At 31.0% G+C, this 24,323-nt stretch overlaps 1 protein-coding gene across 1 annotated transcript; it reads right to left on the reverse strand.

Moving 5' to 3' along the window:
* Window positions 1–705: 705 nt before the first annotated feature.
* LOC135949080 (AT-rich binding protein-like) lies at window positions 706–20,110 on the reverse strand. Its single transcript, XM_065498540.1, has 2 exons — window positions 20,073–20,110; window positions 706–1,624 (listed from the first exon to the last, which is right to left on the reverse strand). Exons 1-2 carry the CDS (start codon window positions 20,108–20,110, stop codon window positions 706–708), a joined length of 957 nt encoding a protein of 318 aa, XP_065354612.1.
* Window positions 20,111–24,323: the final 4,213 nt, after the last annotated feature.

The following is a 24,323-nucleotide window of genomic DNA, read 5'->3' on the forward strand; positions in this document are numbered from 1 at the left end:
CATTTAGTATAGTTGAATTTGGGTATTACTCATTTGTCACAATTTGTCCTTAACATTTTTATAGCCCTTTTTCAATAATTCGAATTGAGTATTGATGTGTAGTGGTATGAAAAGCAAACAAACAAAGTAGTAAAAAAGTTTTCTCTTAAAATAGTTTATAGTACATTTCTTTTTTTTTGGTTTTATTTTATTAAGTTTTCCTCAAAATATATGAATGAATGAATGAATGAACAAATGAAGGCTTGAAATAGAATGGCTTTTTGTTGCTACAACTTTATGTTTATTTCATAATTATTGTAATCAGATTCTGTTGTTCTGTTGCTGTTTATTTTATGTGTGACCCCTTGACCCGCTAACAAATAAAAAATAAAGAAAACTTTAACATTTTAGTGTTCGCAACTAGATAATTATACTTATACTTTCAACATACAACATACCTACGTACATCATTAAAATGTTGGTGATTTGGTTGTTTGTTTGTTTGTTTTATGTTGGTTGAAGTGATAAAGAAAATAAAATGTAAATAACTAAATAAATGTTAATTAAAGTTTATCCTTGTTTTGTGTGTTTGTTTGCTTGATACTCAACAACACCGACAAAAAAAAAACGTAAAACTTCCGTTACAAAAAAACCTTAAATAAAATACAAGAAAAAAAAGGACGAAAAAAATAAAGGAAAAATACCCCGTTTCGTTTTCTGTTTAAACTAATCAGAGAAATTTTTTTCATCTGAAAAACGTACATGATGCTGTTGTTTCAGACGATGCTGTATGGGATTGCGTCGTAGTGTTATGGTTTTAATGTTACTACTGCTGCTGCCTGGACTGATGCTGATGGTATCGGTGAAATTGTTAGTTTCATTAAATTTCTCCACCACCATCATGTTTATTTTATCATGTTCATTGTGCTGATGATGCTGCTGCTGCTGTTGTTGTTTTAGTAGGCTCATTGCTGTTGAACCATTGCATTGTTTGTTTGTCCTGTTGTATCCGCTTCCGCCGGTCGCATCGTTTGTTCCACTTCCGTTTTCGGAAGTCTTTTCGTGCGCTTCAGTGTTGCTGTTTGGCGTTGTAGTTGCTATTGCCACTGCTGTCGTTGAGGCTGTAGCTGCTGTTGTTGCTGCTGTTGTTATTATCATTGTTCTTGGCGATGGCAATGGCGTTGGCGAAGTTGTTGATGATATTATTGCATCTTCCAATGGGTGCTGTAGCTTTAATTGGCATTGGGCTTCGTCCTGTGCTGTTGGCTGTTGTTGTTCATGTTGCTGGTTTAGCAGTAGTGTGGGTGACACAGATGTTGGTGACGATGCCGATGATGTCGATCCAGTCCACTGTTCATCGCATGAACAATAACCTCGTCCTGTATCGCCACCTTCTAATGCAAGTGATTGTATTTCTCGTAATTTTAATTTTTTTAATTTTTCTAAACGTTTATTTCTTGTTTGAGGTAGTTGCTGATGATGATGATGCTGCTGTTGCTGTTGTTGTTGATGATGTTGTAGTAGTTGTTGTTGTTGATTAATATGTTGCTGTTGTAGTTGTTCTTGCAAGTGTTGCTGCTGCTCTATACTATAAAGTTCAAATTGTTCCTCATCAAATGCTTCAATTGATGATTTATCTGTAAAACTGTAATGAGTAGAGGAAATATAAAGATAAATTAAATAATTTCCACATAAGAGAGACCAATTGTAAGATTATTTACTACTACATAGTGGGCTTGGAAAATTGAGAATTTGAAATGTTACTAAACTGTACGCAAAAAGGTACTTCTTCATGTCAGAAAGTACTAAATGTCAATGAGTACTAAATTATTGTTATGCTTATTTCGCATATAACTAGTTAAAAGTAGGAAGAAATACGGTTTTGATTTTGGATTTTAATGACAAACATATGATCGAGAAGACAATTTTCGTTCAGTCCTTTTAAGAAGGTTTAAAGGCAGTAGCTTATTTGTATAAAATTCGTTTGTATTCGCATTGATTACAAGTAAATAACCAATTATGTTCGGTACCTGGTGGATATGAGTGTCGACCACTGATTTAAATCAAAGTTCAATAAGGAAATATTTCCAACTTGACTAAATTGCCTGATTTCGATTACAAAAATTAAAAACGCATAATTGAAAATATTCTTTAGACATTAATTTAAGTCGTTTATTGAAATAGTAGTTAGTTTTATCATACATTTACTTCCTATTTACCTGTCTACTTAAGTATGCATACAATTCAGTAAGTAATTGATAATGCATGAGTAATGCAACCAGTCAACCTTAATAAACTTTTTCTCAATCGAGATAATAAATGCAAATTAAGATCTTAAATAAGCATAGCATAGCACAGCACAGTAGTCAGTTGCTTAACTTCATAATAAATATTCAAATATTTTATGTATTTACTTTGAGCAATCCAATGAATACAATTTAACTTTATTGCTAATAACTATGTAAACACATTACAAATACTAAGTATTTACGAGCAGTTAGTTGTTAGATAGTTACTTATTTAACATTTATTGAAGTTTTTAAAATAAAGTTTTTCCTCTATTTGATTTTTAGCAACTGCGTTGAACATTGATGATTCTTCGTTTTAGCAAAAACGTCAGAGAGTAACAAAAATAAATGACTGTAAAAATGTAGAAATTTTTCATTCTGTCTTTGGCTGTTTAACAATTTCAACTTCACGACAGTGTCGTTGATTTGCAATAATATTTACTCTGCTCATTTGCTGGAAAAATGCAAAATGGAAACAGAGAGTTACAGCACGAATTCAAAAACAAAACTAAAATGTGAAACGGAAACGTTCATGACATTCAAATTGTCAACATACTTAGCAAAACAATTTCTATATATTTTTTGTTATTGTTGTTTGGTGACATCTTGTATTTGCTGCTGCCATTTGTTGGATTTTATATTAATCACTAGTTAGTTACAAGCAACTCTTTTAGCCAACTGCCAGTCACACTGTGTGGCATTTCAAAATATTTCAACATTAACAATGTCATTTTCATATTTACTTGCAGGCTAAAGTGCAGCATGCGAATATTCAATGAAGATATTTTTATAGAATTATGCTGCTTGTCTAGAAACTATAAGAGTATGGCTTAATTTAAATAAACTTTCGTGTAAAATAAAAAACTAAACTAAAAGTTTTAATTTCAATTTGATAGTCTCTATAAAATACTATAATACTATGCTATACTATGCTATAAATGGCTAAATTTTGTTTGTGTATCGTAAAAAGTTTTAAATGAATTTTGAATTTTCAAAGTGCATAAAATAGTGTGTGTCTTGTTGCTTTGTATTAAGTTTTAATGGAAATATGTAGTGTTGATAATAGCAAACACTTTTTTTTACTATTACTGCATTAACTTGTACATAACTATATGTAAGTATATGCGAGATACATGTTTGGTAACATTAAAGTGCTTTTTCCACTATTTGCCATATTCAGCTTGTTGTAAAAAGTTTTTGGAGTTTGTTTTTTTTGTATAACACCTAAATGTATGCTTGAAATTATGTTAAAAATATTTAGCCTCAGCTATAGACTTCATTTTAAAGGAAATTTACATAATTGAATTGTTAATGGTGTTTTTCTCTTTCACACTATCACGCAAGTGAACAATTACATAATTTCATTTCATTTTCAAATACCAGGAAGTGAATGAATATAATTTGTGTCAGCTAGGATAAGAACCTATAATGCTCTTTATTAAGTTTCAGGGCTTTCCACGAGCCTGAGGACCTCTAGGTCAGGTATCTTGTCATTTAGAAAATATTTGCTCCTTATACCATTATTCGTCACCCAAATTTGGATAGAGAAAATTTCTTATGGATTTGCACCGTACGACGATAGACGGTTGGCTTATCACACTTCGGTCGGGCTTATGTTCTCAAATAAGCAAAAAGTTATTCAAAATCGAGAAAAATCTTTTTACGAAATTGTACTTGAATTCAAATATAACGATTTTAAGGGCTGATTTAAAAGTAGCATAATGCTTTCAAATAACACTGCTGTAATAGCAAACTGTAACATATCTGTGGGCATTATTAAATAAAAGCTTCCAGTTGATTTGATCGTAAGTTGGCAACGCTGTATTCGAATTCGAATATTCAGTTAAAGAACATTGTAGAAAGTACACCACAGATGGCGTATGTATTAGTAAGATCTAGAATATTCGAATTTTGACAGTTAAAGAACAATCTAGAGTGCAGATGGCAGTGTTATAAATAGTGGCAGAGGTTGCAGTCGTGAGTGAGTTTATCAAAGACGCTTTTCGAATAAACATCAACTGAGTGCCTTAAAGTGTGTTGTGTTTTTCAAGTAAATTTGTGTACATTTTAAATTGTGTCTGTATTTCTGCGAATTTACAAACGTGTATGAAAAACATTGAGTGACTATTTAATTCTGTTGTTGTTGTACATTTGAATAAATAAAGAGTTGTTACAATTTTCAAACTACTAAACGGCTTTTATTTGCAATCAAAAGTATCCGGTTTATTTAAAGGAAATAAACCAACGTTTTGAAAAGGTTAAAACGTAACAATATTTTTTTTTGGTAAAAAAATTTTTTTGTCATACATTATTTTTTACCTGATACAATAATTGTAGAAGGTAGAATCACTAGGGAGAGTTTTCAATATTTAGCCCTATAAAGTCAAACTTTGATTTTGATTTTTTTCATATTTTTTTATATTTTCTTTTGTTTGACGTTACAAGAATTGTTTAATTGAGAATTTGTTTCTACTGGGTGTACCTTATGTTGTTATATCATGATTTTTTACAAATAAATTTCAAAAATTAAAAACAAAATTTGAAGAAAATTAAAAAAAAACAATTTAGATTTTTTTTTTTTAAATTTTAAAAAAAAATTAATTTTGTTTGGTATATTTATTTATATTTTTGCTGAATTTTGTATGGATACTGCCAATTTTGTTTGCGTATTTTGGACGTGAGCGTGTTTTACACAGACGGACATGGCTCAATCGACTTAGAATTTCATAAGGATCAAGAAAATACTCTGTTGGGTCTCAGATGAATATTTCTCAATGTTACACACGGAATGACAAACTTATTTATACCCTCATTCACCACTTGTGGTGGTGGAGGGTATAAAAAGTGTAATAATTTTGATGGACAGAGTTTTAACCCTTTCAGTGGTTTTGTCAAATATATTCGACATTATAACATACTCTGTTTCTATGCGCTTTTACTGTATAATAAAATACAGTTAGTTTTAATTTTTTTTGTTTTAAATAAAAGACAGACACAGACACAGACAACCAGAGCAACCAAATACAAAAAATTTATTTGTATTTGTATACGGGATTCAGCGTATTCAAATTATAAATATTTCTTTTTAATACTTTTAGCTCGACCTAAATTATTTTTGACCCTGAAAGGGTTAAAGTGGCATATTTTTGAATAATTGAGGTATTGACTTGAAATTTCAAAAATTAACTTATCTAAAAAGATCAAAAATTAACTTATCTAAACAAAAAAAAAAATTGTTCGGAATAAATGTGGATCAAATTGTTCTTAATATTTGCAATCAAAGGGAATCCCGCAATTCCTAAAAATTGGAGCAAAAATCCCAAAAATGGTATTTTTTACAATTTTGCTCATATGGTCCACATTTCCTTTGGGGCTGGGAAAATACTTTGGAGATAAATAGGGAACACATCAAGGTTTCCAAATCTGCTTTCCGTTTTCTGATCCCAGCTTTGGGATTTTAGAACATGTGGCTAAAATTTGAAATTTTTATAAAAAATATGTCAATTTCCGAAGGGCGTAGAAAAATGTTCGAAAAATAGGACATGTTTTTTATACCAAAATGTTCTCCGTAAAGAAACTTTATAGAAAAACATAACATTGTTATATGTTCTTAAATAAAGTTGTTTTTTAATAAAAAAAAGAGTTAAGTCACCTTTTTGCCCAAAAAAACAGCAAAAATCTACTATTTTTTTGAATTTTTAAATTGAAAATCGGTTATTTTTGGATTCGTAATTGATATTGCTCTGAAATCTTTTGTATGTTATTCGTAATTTAGTTGTCTAACTAATAAAAAAATTCGAGTCCATTCGGTCCAAAAGTTCGGCAAAATTTCAAAATTTCAATTTTGAAATGCCTATAGAGATAAATAACACATGCAAGCAAATATAAAATTCTTTGAAATCGGATGGAAAACAAAAAAATGGCACGTGTTTAAAAATTTTACATGTCGAAGGTACCCTACTTTGAGCCCCCATAGCGCTGCCCCTGGAGCATTTGTAGGGCCTATTTTAATAACTTAAACTCGAATACTCCTTGGCTACGCCCACGTCAAATTGTATCTCGATCGAACCAGCCGTTTAGAAATGCCAGATTTATTTCCCAAAAATTTCAATTCTGCCCCACTGTGCAGCAGAAGCCTGTGCCGAACGCCTAAGAGTCGGTTAAGGCGAGACGCCGAGTCGTGAAATATTAGAACATTATGACAATATGACATGATAGGACCCCTTATGAATTGTCCAAATGTAGGAAAGTAAACACGCGTTGTGAATGTTTAAAGCTTTTTATTTGTAAAATTAAATCATATATTGACAAAAGTCTTATTAAAGCAGTTAGCGATAAATACTCAATGTTTTTCTTAAAATAGAAAAATTAGTTTTGGATTATTAATGATTGATCACATAATTATGTGCTAGTTTGTCTTTGGGGAAACTTTATATGAGCAGTACAATAACATATGAATACATATCAACAAACATATGTATGTATGTATGCTTCTGATATGTTGATTGATTTTGTTTGACATAAGGTTTTTGATGTCAAGCTAACAAACAAATGACAACAAATGACAAATAAATATTGTGCTTTTGGTAACAGGAAATAGAAGTTATATTAAAAAAAACATAATTTTAAAGCCAGTATATTAATTAAATGGAATAATTGAAAAAGCTCTGAAATACTCTGAATATTTGAAATCTATTTTCTTTATTGTAAATGTTTGAGTTGGATATTTAAGATTGTAACTTTTCAAAATTTAAAATTACTGCATACCTACCATTAGCGTTACAAAAAGGAAAACTAATTTATCTATTAAAAGTTGAAAATTCTTTTTTTTTGTTAACAAAACTTTTGCATGTTGTAAGCAGTACATCCAATTAAACATTTAAAAATGTGCTACAAAAGCATATTATTTTGTAATTTTTGAAATTGTCCCAAAATCGAGTTGTGTTTATTTCCCATTTAGTCTAGGATTGGTTGAAAGTATGTGTATTGGTTGCAAACATCCCATTCTTTTTATAACCCAGCAGTTAGACAAGTAGTCAATGTATCCCTTATAGCCAGTAATTGTTACTAATGCTTGATCACTTGGCTGTCTTCAATTTATATATTGTTACGTTTTTACCTTTTAAAAACGTGGTTTAAATCCTTTAAATAAACCGAATACTTTTGATTGCAAATAAAAGCAGTTTAGTAGTTCAAAATTGTAATAACTCTTTATTTATTCAAATGTACAATAAAAACAGAATTAAATTATCATAAAATCACAGAAATACACACACTTTATAATGTAAAAAAGTATGTAATGGTAATGCAGTTGATGTCTTTACTTAACGATGTTTCAAATTAGACTCTACCAGTGCCTATAATAAACTCATTCACTACTGCAACCGCAGTCACTATTTATACACACTGCCATCTACATCTGAGTAGCCTAGATTGTTCTTAACGGTCAAAACTCGTATATTCGAATTCAAGAGCTTTCGATGTTAATATAAACAGCTCAAATATTTAGTGTTGCCACACTTACAAACAGTGCTAACAACCGCGTGCTATCCATATATAAACACGATGAATGTTGCTGACAGTTGCTACAGACTGTTAAATACGAATCGCTAATGGAAATTCGTAACAATATATTAGCTAATTTGACACGTATGTGCATAGAGAAGTCTACTGGTTACTTTATACATTCCAGGTAATCTAGCATGAAGTTAATTGTCTCCTAAGTGTCTCTAGGTAACCTAGAGTGTAGTCACTTTATAGGTTTATTTTATACTGCACTTTTTCGTGAGTAATTCGAACATTTTTGTGAGTAATTTATACAAATTGTTTTAATTACACCATAATACATCATATGTAGTCTAGCGTAAAGTCAATTGTCACTTTAGTGGCTCTAAGTAACCTAGAGTGTAGTCACTTAAAATGTTGCTATACTGCACTTTAGAAAGAAGTTATCTTACTCACCAAAAGTAATTTATTGGAGAGTTGTGGGAGGAAGGTTTGTTTACAAGCATTCGGTTATTGGATTATTTTTTTAACTTACTATTTGAGTTTAATTAACACCAGTACATGTTAAAATAACTAGTTATGTAGCTGATCAAGTAACCAGTTAAATAGCTAGTAAGGTAACTGACTCCATGTAACCGGTATGTGAATCTAATGCGTTGACTAATTTGAAAATTGACCTCCTGCTTAGGACATGTACATGTTAAAATAACTAGTCACGTAACTGGTTGCCGCCCTAAGTGATAATCACTAGTTCGGGACAGTCACCAAGAACTGCTGGTTACATTTAGTTGAAAATAAAGTCTAACACAAGCGTATTTTGTAAATATTTCTATGCATTTTTCTGCTTAACCGTTCAAGGGGAAGAGTTGTTATGGAGCTCATGTTAGTTGGGAAATGTTAAAAGTTTATGTTATGGCTGTAGTCATTTTATAAAATCATTTCTGACATTAATTAAGTGCTTGGAAAAATGTTTGCTATATTTTTCTACGAATAAGTACTTGAAAAAAATATATGTCTGTTTAAGCAGTTTTTGTATGTAAAAAAACAACACTTAAACATACTAAGTGCAAGTATACATATGATATACTTGATATTCATTAAGTAGTAACGCACATACTTTATTATCTTTCAAAAATATTTTCCATTTAAACACTTAAAAGTAAATTTTGTTGAAAAACCATGTCATTATGAAAATTATAGTTTAATTTGATATACCCTCTAATTTGGTGGCAAGAGATTTCTGTTTAACTAGGTATTATTGTTTTTAAATGCTTTTTTTAAGCTCTTCTTTCAGAATATGTTTCCTTATATATTTAGTAGTTTCCCAGTCTGCATTTTACAGGAATTAAATTAAATTTAATTCCCCAAAATGCTCTTCTTAGAAGCAGTAGTGTTATGGAAATGAACGATCAATATCGAGCCGAAAAACCATAAAAAAACATGCATAAACATGCTTCAAAGTAGTGAGTACACAAATCATGTCTTCTGTAATGCATTTCTTCTATAATGCTAAATCAAATTTGCGGATGGTGGAGAGCAAACATAGCTCACCCTCTTTCTTATAGAGAACATGAATTTTGTATGGCAAACATTCATTTGGAAGCAGGTTGTGTAATCATAGCTTTTGTTTTCTCGCCAACAGTTGATCATTGAGAAATAGATCCATTCCTATAACCCGAAACATTAGAGATCATAAATGAAGCCCGACCAACCAGCCGAAATGACACCAAGGCCAAATATCCATGGCGCTAAAAAAACATTAATCTTCAAGATCAAAATGCTCTCTCTGGGATACGCTTCACTTTGAAACACAGTATCCGATATTGGCTTGATTCGTTCTTGTCATCAAAAGATGAGTAGTTCTTTGGGATCGGAAACCATATGTAGGCAGAAAGATGGGAATGACCAATACTTTGAATAAATTTATATTGCACAAATGTTTCAAAATAAAAGCTAAATTAAATTCCTGCAATATTTAACCCGAATTTCCTTTATTTTGATTTAAAACTAAAAAAGAAAAAGAAATAAAATACTAAACATAAAAATAACATCACCTCGGAAGGAAGCACATGACACGGCCTGTCAAAAAATGACACAATAATTTATTACTCTTGCCTTTGCTCTTAAAACTCTATGGACAACAAAGTTTTAATAGAAACATACTCATACCTACATACAGTGAGCCACATACATAAATATTCCATAAATAATTTATAACCAGGTAATTTTGCATGGTTTTCTTCATAAAATTGTAAATTTTGTTGTGCATCTCATTGTTTATTATTTACGAGAAATTGAGGTATAGTTACTTTTTGTTATTAAGATGTTTTCTTCAAGAACTTCAGTAAAAGTTGTCCAAAAACTAGAAAAAATATAGAAAAACTATTATAGTAGAGCAAAACTGTTTTGTGAAAAAAAATGTCTGTTGTTGTTTGTTGCGCTTATGTTAAAAACTATTTTTGTTCTACTTTTGCAATAGCAAAAAAAATCTCTTCAGAAAACATTTGCCAAATAAATTAAAAGTTTTTTTTCTAGGTATTGTTTATATAAACAACGGAAAAAAGCCAAAAAACTAGGAAAAAAATTATTTACTCTTACCAATGACACAAAACACGACTTTTAACAAGTAAATGAAAACAAAAGGCCAAAAACCCACCACTAACCGACTAAACAAACAAACTGGGAATCCAACTCACGAGAAAAACCCAAATAAAACAACTGGCTGATTTTACTGTGTCATGACATTTAGATGGCGGGAGTTGGCTGAGCAGGAAACGGATATTTTGGAGGACATGAAACAAGTTTAAGTATCTGTTGTGAAAACTCATGAAACAACTTATAAAGTGTGTGTTTTGGCTGGGCCAGTGGCTTCAACTACAATATATACATACATGTGTATGTATGTGTGTTTAGATTCTCATGCAACATAAATGTGTACAGTGTCGGTCAAAATACTATTTCTGTAATGAAAAAAAATTTGAATTTAATGTGAGAGAGATGGTTTGTGTGATGCAGAAGTGGTAATTTTGACACGGAAGACAAAGATCCCCCAGGCCAGCCAAAAAGTTTGAAGACTAAGCATTATAGGCATTACTCCATGAAGATTGTTTTAAAACTCAACAAGAACTTGCAAATTCATTGGGAGCTACTCAATCATTAATTTCAAAACGTTTGCGAGCAGCAGTATTCATGCAAAAGCAGTCATAGCATACAAATTGAAGACGAGAGACCATGATAGACAATTTTGCATGTCCGAATTGATGCTTGAACTCTATAAAAGAAAATAATGTTTGCATCGAATCATTACTAGCGATAAAAAATGGATCCATTACAATAACCCGAAGCATAAGAGATCGTATGTGAAGTCCGGTCAACAAGCCGAATCGATATCAAAGACAAATATCCATGGCGCTAAGGTAATGCTCTGTATTTGGTGGAAGTAAAAGGGTTCAATCTATTATGAGCTGCTGAAATCTGACCAGACTATCACAGGGTACCTGTACCAAACTCAGCTGATTCGTTTGAAGCGATCATTGGCCGAAAAACGCCCAGAATATGTGGCCAGATATGAAACCGTAATATTCCATCATGACAACGCACGGCCACATGTTGCAGTACCTGTTAAAAACTATTTATAATGAAGTGGTTGGGATGTTTTGCCTCACCAGCCTTATAGTCCAGTTCATGCCCCTTCCTACTACTATTTATTTGGATCGATGCAGAACGCTCTCTCTGGTATACGCTTCACTTTGGAGCAGAGCATCCGAAATTGGCTTGATTCGTTCTTGGCCTCAAAAGATGAGCAAGTCTTTTGGCACGGAATCCATATGTTGCCAGCAAGATGGGAAAAGATCATAGCTAATGGCTAATACTTTGAACAAATGTTTCAAAACAAATGCTAAAAATTTGAAAAAATCCAGCATTTTTAAGTCGTATCAGTGACACTTCTAGACAGACCATGCGGTGCAACAATTGGTTATCGAAATTTTTTATAATTAAAAGTCTCTACCAATCAACTGTATTACCAATGCCGCTACTATAAAAACCAACCTTTAAAACTGTTACAATTAAATTGATGTATGCAATTTTGTAACAATATAATAAAATATTATCGAGGAGGAAGAGATAAAATGATATTTGCGAACAATTTTGTATGCCAAATCGACGGTCAACTGTAGGAACTATTCATCAAAAAGCATAACAGCTAAGGAAGATGCACGATTGTGGGAGAGTTCAAAAAAGATCCATATACGTCAGCTTCTAGAGTAATAGATTCTCTAGGGCAGTACAATGAAGAGCAGTTTCAGCTGGACTCAAAAGCTATAGAGCTGCGAAGAAACCATTTATATCGCAGACAAATCGTGGCTTCAGATATAAACAGAGTCAATAACAGCATCAATCCCAACTGTACTGGAACACTCAAGCATTGAGACGGATATGTTATGGTGTGGGATTGTTTTTCTGGTTAAAGCATACAAATATATTGCCGGCGAAGATAAAATGCACCATCAATGGATATTTCAACATGACAATGACCCTGAACCGACATACAAATTGGTGAAGCAGTTTTTAGAACAGAGAAAGGCGCTAATATTAGGCAGTGGACTGCAATGTCACCCAACATTAACCCTAAAGATAATGTATGGAAAATAGAAAAAAACAAGTAAGAAAGTATGATCGGTCAAGCCCGATCATATAATACCCTACACTAAGTAAATGTGCAAAAACATTTTTCTTTTAAAATATCAATAATTTATATTCGTGACTGATTTTCGGAAGTGGGCGTTATATGGGAGCTATGAGCAATTATGGACCGATCACTATGAAATTAGGCCGTGTAATTTATGTCTATATGAAAGTTAATTATGTTGAATTTTGTGTGTATACCAACATTTATAAGCGATTTATGAACGTTTAAGTGATTTTCGGAAGCGGGTCTATATGGGAGCTATGACTAATTATGAACCGATACTAACAAAATTTGGAGACATGAATTTCGTATATATAAAACATATTTGGAGTGAAATTTGTGTAAATGCATATATAAATTAAACATTTATGACCGATAAAGTCCAATTTCGGGAGGAAATTTGTATGGGGGCTAGGTGAAATAATGGGGTGATTTCAGACAGTTTCAATAGGCTTGGTCCTTGGGCCGAAAAAACTATATGTACCAAATTGTATTGAAATATCATCAAAATTGCGAATAGTACTCTGTGCACATGGTTTACATGGACAGCCAGTCCATGTAGCCAGCCAGACGGACGGACATCGTTTAATCGACTCAGAACGTGATTCTAAGTCGATCGGTATACTTTAAGGTTGGTGTTAGACTAATATTTTTTGGCGTTACAAATATCTGCACAAACGCATTATACCCTCCCCACTATGGTGGTGTACGTTAAACAAATAGTTGTACATGTTTACTATGATCATTTCAAAATGTTTACGAGCTTTTTTTCAACAATATTATGGTCACTGTAATATTAATATGATTGCGGTAATCATAATATGTTAAATTTGCGATTCACATGATTGTAGCAACCAAATCAATCAGAATTTAGCACATTATGTTGTTCTCGGCTTATGGTTATCATAATCTGAGATCAATACATGATATAATTATGATTATTTAATTATGATTACCATAATCATATATTTATTTACTTCAATCATATATGGACAATTCCATATCATCGTACGTGACATTTGTACGCCTATGGAGTGTAATCGATTTTGCAAAAATAAGAGTATCTGAAAAATAATTTGGTCTTTATGTTCCATTCAGAGGGTACTACATTTTAAAATAATAAAAAGTTCTTTCGAAATATTGTTGTCCAAAATATTGAGCGAAATAAGGGTATATCGTACGTGACATAAAACGGAACACATTTTGAGGTACATGTAGAAATATGCGAAAATATTCGAATCGTGAGAGGCGTTATGATTTCTTTTAATTTCTTAAACTAAACGAAATATTTTTCCTTTACAATTCGTCATATTTAAATAAAAACAATCTTCGGATGATTTTATAATAAATAAAATTTAATATTGTACGTGACATAACGTACGTGACAGATTTTTCTCTTATAATAAAACAATATATATTCTGTACAAAAAATATACATTCGGTTTCAATAAACAAATAGACAATAGCAAAAAAACAATCAGAGTCAAATTCATTTCATACTACAAGCTAATTGGGAGCCTAGTTTTCGCCGCAATTTTAGCCTAAAACATGAAAAAAATAAATATAATCAGTTTAAACTATTATTTTTGCCTTTAAAATGTTGTAATATGTTCTAAATACTTTCCCATAGTAACATTTTATTATTTTCTTCTATTCAAATCATCTTGAAAAAAAAGTTTCAAGGGTTTTTGTGTTTTCAGTCGTGGTAGCGATTCTCGTGGAATTGCCCATATGTATATATAATTGCGTCCAATAAGTTTTGCCCCATACTGTATGTATGAAAGTTTGAAAGACCCATGTTTAAAGTTCACCTATGTGTGCCATTAAGGTGTTCTTTAGCACACTTCAAATCCTGGCAAAGTGTACACCTGGTCTCTTGTATTATTTACTTGTGCCCTACTACTTCACTTCTACCTTCAAAATGTAATGTAATGTATTTCTGTAAGAGTGTAGCTATTCATATTGTTAACGTAGGTGTGTGCTAGTGTTTCCTGCATCTTTTATGCAACATTGCAGCGTCAAGATTTATTTTAATAATATTCAAAGTACTTTACGCGCGCCTCACAACCAAATATATGTACAAAGTAAGTACAAGTGTAAGTACAGAGAACAGAAAAAAAAAAACAAACTGGTACCTGGTGCTTCATGGTTAGTAGGGGTAAAGAAAAAGTGCGCAAACAATATTCAAATTTATACAAAAGTGCACTTTATGAGTTTAAAATTATTGTATTGTGTGTGTTTAACTTTTAAATTAATGCCCTACACTCAGGGATTAGTTGTAGTGAATTTCTCAAATACTTACTGATAACACAGCAAGTGTTTTGTGGTAAGATTTTTCCATCATTCCTTTACATTTCCATGAATCGAGAGTGTGGAAACTGCATGGTAAATTTACTTATTACAAAAGGAAATAACAGAGAACTAATAATGGAATAAGCTTGTTTTGAGATATTTAAAATTAGAATTTTCTGGTGAAATTGATATTTTTGAAAAACTAGAGACTTTTTTTTTTGAGAAATTTGGAATAATTTTTTAGAATGAATGAAAGAACGTATGTTTGTAAGCTTATTACTTATATTCCTGGAATAAGTTTTGTATAGTGAAATTCTGATTTTTGTAAAACCACCAATTTATTTTGGGAGAAATTTGAATTGTTTATGCCAGAAAGAGAGGTATGTCTAAAATATTATTACACCGATCTTCTACATATACTTTATGATCGAGCCAAAATAACTGCTTATCTTTTGAGCCCAATAACGAATCAACCCAATTTCGGTAGCGTATCCCAGAGAGAGAGTTCTGCATCGATCGAAACAAATAGTAGTCGGACGGATGGAATATGATTTTGCAAATTCTTTTTGAGTTTGTCAACAATCTTCATGGAGTAATGATTCCAATAATAAATTGCATGCGGCATCTGGTGTCTATGAGTCCCGATCACTGTTCTAGAAGATGTTTTTTTTAAAAAAGTTAAGTTAATTTCATAGAAATTGTATACCTTTTAATAACTTCTACTTCTATAGCTTTTGAGAATTGTGGTTTTAATTTTTAGGCATTTTAAATTACTGCTGTTTCTAAATCAACTTATTTGATTTTCAGATGCAATCATTTACAGAATATGTAGGAATGATCTGTGCAATATGTGCATAGATGCTTGCAAATTATCCGAGTACTTTTAAAATATGAAATTTGTTCACAACCCAAACATTTGTTGATTGATCTTGTTGATTCCAATAGAAAAATTTTCGAAAGAATGTTGATTTCAGTTGCCAAATGATCAATGATCAATTTATTGAACTGTGTTATGACACAATTCAATTGATCGGTGCAAAAAGAGTATTCGAACATAATAGCGAATGCTATTGACCGTAATATGGTGATCATTTTCATTGACAAACAAATATGGTCCTATTCGTAGCTCCGGTATGATATCCACACCACACGGTTAATTTCTGTAGATATAATGAAGTCTTTTGAAGCCCATGTGGATTTCTTATATTGACAAATCGGTTTAGCTTAAAAAAAAATATATTTTTCGACAAAATTCATGAATTTTCATCCAACTTTCGGAAATATTGAAAAGGCTTGAGTTAATTTGATCTTATACAAGTTTAATGGTCAAGATCAAAGCAATGTAATGGAAATAGTTTTTAAATAATTTAGTAATTATTGAGAAACTTTCTATTTAATACAGATTAATAGAGATATCGAAATATAGTGTTAAATTTAAGTATGGAATTCCATACCACTCTTCTACCCATTTCGACAGGAATCTTGGTATTGCTCCTGAGTCATGTGATGACTATTCGATTGCACTATTTCTTTATATTACACAAGTACCCAACTACTACTTCAATAGATGAATAGTTTGTTGGAAGCAGTTATGTCTGAAAATAGTCTTTCAACATGACACGATAGCGAACGTAATTGACCGTAACATGACGATCGTTTTCGTCGACCAAAAATATGATCCAATCATACTAAGTGACCAATTAAGCCTGGACTATAAAGTCACCCTGTATAAAATAATTTTAAAACCAATTTGGACATATGGAATCCAATTGTGGGGAACGGCCAGTAATTCCAGTATTGAGCTTAGCATTTGAGCATTTTCAGCAAATAATATGCTGGGGGCCACAGCATTTTCTTTGCGTAATCTCTTCGAAAACGTCAATATTGGAATTAAGGCTACTGTCAGTAATATTTACTGCTTAGAAACAGATTTTTTTTTATAAATAATAGGGTCGGTCTTACGAAATGGCGAAAAGGATTTTTTATGGGATACTGAGTTAGAAAAAATACTCAGTACAAGTTCAGAAAGTGATGAAGAATGTCAAGATTACAGTTTTTATGAGGAACTTCCAGACAACATCGAAAAAATTCTTAAAATCGAGCACTAATGTCTGACATGGCTAGATAGAATAAAAGTCGTGTCGGACATATGTGTCCAACCCGCTTGCTCGGCTTCTCGCACAGAGCCAAACCAGATCAAGGCTTTGTAGAGGAGATCTACCAACCCGCTAAGATGAGGTCCATGCATCAAGCAATGCTCTCTTTAGAGAGCAATTAGTTTTAATTTTAGCTATAATATTTAAACACTTATTGTTAGGCCTAATGATATAGGCAGATTCAATAAATAAATAAATAAAAAGTTAAAAAAAAAAATCATACCTTGATGCCAGTTATTGTAGATGCAATGGAGTCTCTTAAACTTAAGAATACTGAATAACTTAAGGTTTCCATATTTACTCTACTTCTAACAATATCCGGAGATACAGGAAAATTCAGTAGTTGGTTTATTGGCTCGAATTGATCCACAATAGCTCGCATTCAAAATAGTTGAGTTTTAGCCTGTCCGCAGACTAAAGGACAGGATTATATCGATTTAAAATTCCATTAAGATCCATACACACAAACTTTATGCGATCTTACATACCTACATAACACTACCGCAGAGATCCGGCATGATATCCACAACTCACGTTTCCTTTTTATACCCTTCACCTTCGTGAGAAGTTTGTCATTCCGTTTGTAATTTCCACAATATAATTTTGCGACCCTATAAAGTATATATATTCTGGATCTTTATAGATAGAGGAGTCGATTAAGCCATGTCCGTCTGTCTGTTGAAATCAACTTTCCGAAGCCCTCAAATAACTTACATATACGATTCATACATCAATATTTCCGGAATTTTTCCGGCTCGGTTGCTATTTAAATTCGAGAAAATCGGTCAACAAATGGCTGAGATATAAGGAAAAAACAAGGAAAACCTCGATTTTTGATCTATATCTAGATTACTAAGTCATTAATATGGACAATATGGATATCTAATGGTAGATATTTCCAAGACCTTTACAACGACGTATATAATACCATAGTAGATGAACTTACAATGGATCAAAATCGGAAAAAATATTTTTTAAACCGAATTTTTTTTTAACAAAAGTTTTTTTTCGCTAAATATTAAAAAAAAAAATTTTAAAATTTAAAAAAAAAAATTTTAATTTTAAAAAATTTAAAAAAAAACAATTCAAAAAAATTTTGTTTCAAAAAATTTAAAAAAACAATTTTTAAAAAATAAATTTTATTTACCTAAAAATATTTAAAATTTTTATTTTGAAGTATAATTTGGTGAAGGGTAAGATTCGGCACAGCCGAAAATAGCTCTCTTACTTGTTCTAGTTGCAATGGAATCTCTTGAAACTCTCGAGGATTTGTTGCGGTTCTATTATTATTTTATATATATATAAATATATATTATATTTCTAAACTTTATCACAGAAACAACTTTTTTGATGAAATTCTGAAGTTTCTGTGCTGAGAAAAGTTGGAGAAATTTTGTCTCTTCAAATCATCAATAGGCTTAAAATATTGTGTAAGGGTGTAAAGCCAAGATCTTTACAAAAATTATCCACAATGAATGAACTAACATACTAATTGTCTAATTACTAACTAACATCTAATGCTTGTGGAATCGGCGATTGATGTCATTTTGAACTGAAGCATTTACGACCGATAAATCGAGTAAGCCATCTGAATGTTGAGATCACCGACTGAATATTAATTAATTTTTCTCCTGCAAAATTTTACCATTCCTAGTTCATACATAAATATGTACAGCTCTTGGAAAGTCATTCGATCTCCATTTTACTTTCTCACATTTGACACTTTCTTTTTAGTTTTTTTTTTAAGAAATCTTAAATATTACAAATCTATTTACTGGGTAACAGTACACGATAGTGTTTTAGTATTCGTTCTTTGCATAACATTATTACACCTGTGAATACAATTAAATTTACATTTTTGTTCTTTTTCTCCGGTTGGCTGTTTGGCTAACAACGTCTTTGCTCACTTGATTAACATTTACGCTTTGTGAGCTGAAGCTTAAATAGAACAAGCAAAGACAGAGACAGTGTGCAGTATAATATTCGTACTTGTATTGTAGTTTGCAGGCACTTGTTTAAACTTTCATTGCATATTAACACACACAATGAGTGCAGATTTGTTCAACTTTTCATTTTTTTTTGTATATTTTTGGATGATAGTATCCGTCCGTACTAGAGATGCTAATGCATTCTTCTTATTTAAATACTTAAAAAAATGGCATGACAGAGCAAAACTTGAAGTCAGGGAATAGTTTTATAGTGTGCTTAAAGATCTTGATTTAATAAATAAGTGCTTTTTTTTTTTTGCTTAACTAAAGTGTTTGTTAAGTTTAGCTTCAATAATGAGTTAAATAAATTAAATGCTACTAAATGTTAAACAAATTTCTGTGTATTTAGTAATAAATTGAATTGTTTGACTTTAAGCTAAATGCAAGTAAAGTGTCTTTTACATTCATTTATATTAAGGAAATAAAATTATTGCTTTGCAAAGGAAATTTGCAGAAATAAATTTACAAAATTTTAATTACATTTAGCAAAACAAAAAAAAGACAACAGTATTTATTAGGCAAATGTGAAATAAAAGGAAATATTTAACAGTTTTTTATTATAAATCATCTATGCAAAAAAGAATATCCTTTTATAGCTTCCATTAAGTTAGAATCTAGAAATAAGTATCTAGGATCGCATAAAATTTGGGACTAAATCGATATAATCTTGTCCCTTAGTCTGTGGACAGGCTGAAACTCAATTATTTTGAATTTTAGCGCTATAGTGGATCAATTCGAGACAACGCACAGTGACGTCCGTAGAACAAGTGAGGTTGCAAAAATCAAAATTTTATGTGTCCCTAAAAAATATTGAATAAATCTCTTTTACAGTAAATTGTCCAACGATTTCAAAAATTCTACTCTTATTGCAATCAGATTTTTGGTTCAGAAGATATATCCCTTCGAAGTTGACTGATTTTCAGTTTTCAAAAATATACAATATATCGAAAACTATGTAACTGATCGTCATTATTTGTGATTCTTTTGATAGACATATTTACTAAGAAAAGAATACACAAAAATTGTACTGTTTGCTTTGTATTTGTCCAGGTAAATCGATATTTACCAACTATCCATTTTTTCAATATTTCTCAACTTTGAAGGAAAATAAAAAAAACTATAAATTTCTATATTTGCCATATTTTCAAAATAAGTTCTTTGATTACTCCTTTACCTAATGCAAACACTTCTAGCTGCCCGTTCTTGCCCCATTTTTTGCTAGAGGTAAAATTGTGAAAAAAGACATGGTTACAAAAATGACGTATGACCGTAACAAACCAAACAAAAAATTTTATGTTTCAAAAAAAATTTTTTTTAATCTTTTCTTAAATAATTTTAAAAAATAAAAGCCTTTAAAAAGAAACATAAAAATTAAAAAATATTTTATTTTACTTCCCATAAAATTGATTTTTCCAAAAATTTCAACTTTGCTAACCCATAAGTAGGCGTAGAACCATTTTCAAACACTCATTTTATAGGCTGATCAATTATCTATCATATGCCTTTTAAATATTTTGATTATCTCATTTGGTTCAAAAGTTATGATTTTTGCAACGAAAAAACTCAAATGGCGCCACTGTGCAACGTAGTAACTACTGCATGTTCCTGTCTCAGTACGAATACCGGATACTGTTAGAGCTAGTGAAAATATCAAAGCCATTATTTAGTTCAAAATTAGTCAAGTCTGTTAAAAAGATCAAGGGACTCCATTGCGTCTCTACAAAAAGTGCCATCAAGGTAAGTTTGCATCATATTTTTTGGTCAACGAAAGTGATCGCAATTTTGTACCAAAGAATCGTCATATGCGTGATGATTCTTTGGTACAAAATGTGAATGTGTTTCATGGATTTCAACGTGCCAGTGATGGTTTGTGCGGTTCAGAAGCCGTGATTTTGACACGGAAGACAAAGATTGCCTAGCCCTGCCAAAAAAGTTTGAAGACCAAGAATTGCATTCATTACTCCATGAAGATTGTTATAAAATTCAACAAGAACTTGCAAAATCATTGGGAGCTACTCAGGCTGTAATTTCAAAATGTTTGCGAGCAGCAGGATTCACATAAATGCTGGGAAATTGTTTAACATACGAATTGAAGTCGAGAGACCTTGAAAGACGGTTTTGCATGTCCGGAATGATCCTTGAATCGATGAAAAATTGATTCATTACAATAACCCGAAGCGTAAGAGATCGTAGTTAAAGCCCGGCAAACCAGATGAATCGACACCAAAACAAAATATCCATGGCGCTAAGGTAATTCTCTGTATTTGGTGGAAGCAAAAGGAGCGTATCTATTATTAGCTGCTGAACCTGTTATTTAGATTGAAGTGGTTGTGAAGTTTCGACTCACCCGCTTTATAAACCGGACCGTGAATCGTCCGACTACTATTTATTTAAATCGATGCAGAACGCTCTCTCTGGAATACGTTTGACTTTCGAACAGAGTATCTGATATTGGTTTGATTCGTTCTTGGCCTCAAAAGATGAATATTTCATCAAAGGTAAAATTTTTCAATATTTGGAATTTCTAATGTAAATGTTCGAAATGTTAATATTTTTGGGCCGATTTTGATGAAACTTAAGAAAAATGTAAACTGAAGTCTAGTATTTACAATAACAGCACAAAAATGGAAATTAGCCCTTAAGAGCACTTGGGGTCAAAATGACCCTGGACTTTTAAAATCACGAAAAACACAGTCATTTTGACCCCAAGTGCTCTTAAGGGTTAATTTCCATTTTTGTGCTGTTATTGTAAATACTAGACTTCAGTTTATATTTTTCTTAAGTTTCATCAAAATCAGCCCAAAAATATATAATATTTCGCTATCTTTCCATTAGAAATTCCAAATATTGAAAAATTTGAACTTTGACCTTCACGATTTAAGGGTTAACGTTTTCCGATTTTAGGAAAACTTTCAGACTATATTTATAATTACCTGGACTATAATATTCTGAACAGATTTTACTTAAAATTAATAACAGTAAGGAAATTGGGCTCATTCGCCAAAATATGGCCAAAATTTAGTTTTTCTCGAAAATCACAAAATTTATATCGCAGGTACGGGAAAACTGTAGGAGGTATTGACATACTTTTTTCATTTTTTATTCCCTATTATGATGTCAATAAATCCCCATGTGATGTTAAAACAATTCTGAAATTTGTTTAACAACATTTTTAAACATTTGAAATTGGAGTTTTGAAACTGTCGTTAAAAAATATTTTTTTTTGGTTATACCTGCGAATAGGTTAACTGTATCCTATGAAGATAAAAACTCATATACTTGTTAAGATGGATATATTTTAATTGAAAATAGGCTTTTATTTTAATATATCTCAAAATATGTTAATTTTGTTCCTACATTTCTTGTTCTAGTGGCCTGATACATGTTAATGGCCTGGCGATTTTTTAATAACTTTAAAATTTTTTAACCAATTTTTGTCTTTTATATCTTATTAGAACGACAATTACGTACACATTTCGATTCTTTTAAATTAAATTGCAAAAGTAATTACTTAATAGCAAATTTTTTTAAAAAAAAAGAAAAATTGCATTTTTCCCCTTGTAAATGCACCTCAAAACTAAATCGAAAGTCGGCACGGGTTGCCCTTCTTAGAACAAGCTAAACATTTGTTTGGTGGTATTTTAGGTCATTACGAAAGTTTTCAGCGGGTACCGTCTCAACATTTCAAAAAATTTAATTCTAAGAGACACTCTAATATATACTTTGTGGGGTGTCAAATGAAAAATGTAGAAATTACAAACGGAATGACAAACTTACATATATATACCCTTGCCACTTATGATGAAGGGTATAAAAAGTATCTAAAAAGTTGCATTTGAAAATGATAAAATTTTCTAACTTTTGTCCCGCCTGGCCTGAATTTATGTTGCGAATGTTTATTTTGTTATTTACATAAGGAACATTTACTTGAAAAAAGTACCAAAATTTTGTAATTTTCTACTACATATGTATGTTTCAAATTGTATTTTAGTCTAAATAATTAAACTAATAAAAATACAATTTGAAACATATGTAGTAGAAAATTACAAAATTTTGGTACTTTTTTTCCTTCTTTTGCTATTGTGGTACCTTCTTTGTCCAAAAAGGGCCACAATTAAAAACCCTTTCAAGTGCGATTATTGAAAAAAGTTCCAAATAATCGTCTGAACATTTTCTGATTAAACCAGATGAAATCTTCAATGTTATTTCTGTATTTATTTGTTTAGAAATTATAAAAACAAAGCAAAATACCGATTTCATCTCCTTAATCACTCCAAAAAGGTCCAATTTCCAAAAAGTACCAAACCCATTATAGCCCTTCATGAATTTTGAATCTAATATTTATGTATTTTAAAATTTATTTTTATTCCTTTTACTTTTCCTTCTTTTTTTAAAGCAGCAAATATCTGTTGAAAATAAAAGTACCAAAAATGAATTTTTATACCTTTTCCTAGCCAAAATTGTAGAATTTCCAAAAAGTACCAGTTTATTATTGGATTACTTGAAGATGTGTTTTAAAATTTGATTTTATCTTAATTATTTTCTCCTTGAATTGGCCTTTTTCCAAAGGAAATTAAAGGAGAATTCAAAAAGAATTTTCACCAAGACTATCTAGAAAATTGTATAACAATTGCAAAAATTTCCTTAACAAACCTTAATTAAATATTTGTTTTTAAGTCACAAATTCTAGCATTTGTTTTTGCAGATAAAACGTTATTAACTCGTCTTCCATTGTTATGCATGTTATAGACTTTTCTCAATGAAACGTCATCTAGCCCGTTTGTGTAGCAAACCTTTTTCTCAAATGGCAACTTTCAACTATAATCCCGTATTCTTTTCTTGGAATAATTTTGTTCAAACTTAAAGAAAAAAAAACCGAACAAACACATAGAGAATTGTTGTAATTTGTTGTCAGTGAACTCAATTGATAAGAAAACTGAAACTGAAAACTGACTGACTTTTTCTATTGTGTTTTTTTTTTTCTTCTAGTCTATAGAAAAGTGTTGAAAAAAAACAGTTTATACGAGTGTGTGAGTCTATATGCAAATGTGTGTGAAGAAATTACAAAGACAAGACAACGGAAATGCGAATGAATATAAACCTAGTCAAGTGCACACAAGCGCAACAGATAATGAACAGAAATAAGCAGAAGAAGAAAAAAAAATAGAAAATAAAAAGCCAGAAAATGAAGGGGAAAACTGCATGAAAAGACATGATTAAAAGAAAAAGTTTTAAAGTTTATTTGCAGGAAAAAAAATAAAAAAGAATTACAATATTCAGCAGGATCGAATGTAATATGCACTTCATATTAAGATGTAAAAAACAAACAGTAAACTAATTTTTTAAAAACTCCATCAGTAATGTTCAACAAAGATCTTAGACTAAACTATATACATATATACTTGATACCTATGAAATTCTTTGC

The sequence above is a fragment of the Calliphora vicina genome, chromosome 1 (assembly GCF_958450345.1).
Source record: "Calliphora vicina chromosome 1, idCalVici1.1, whole genome shotgun sequence".
NCBI classification, from domain to species: Eukaryota; Metazoa; Arthropoda; class Insecta; order Diptera; family Calliphoridae; genus Calliphora; species Calliphora vicina.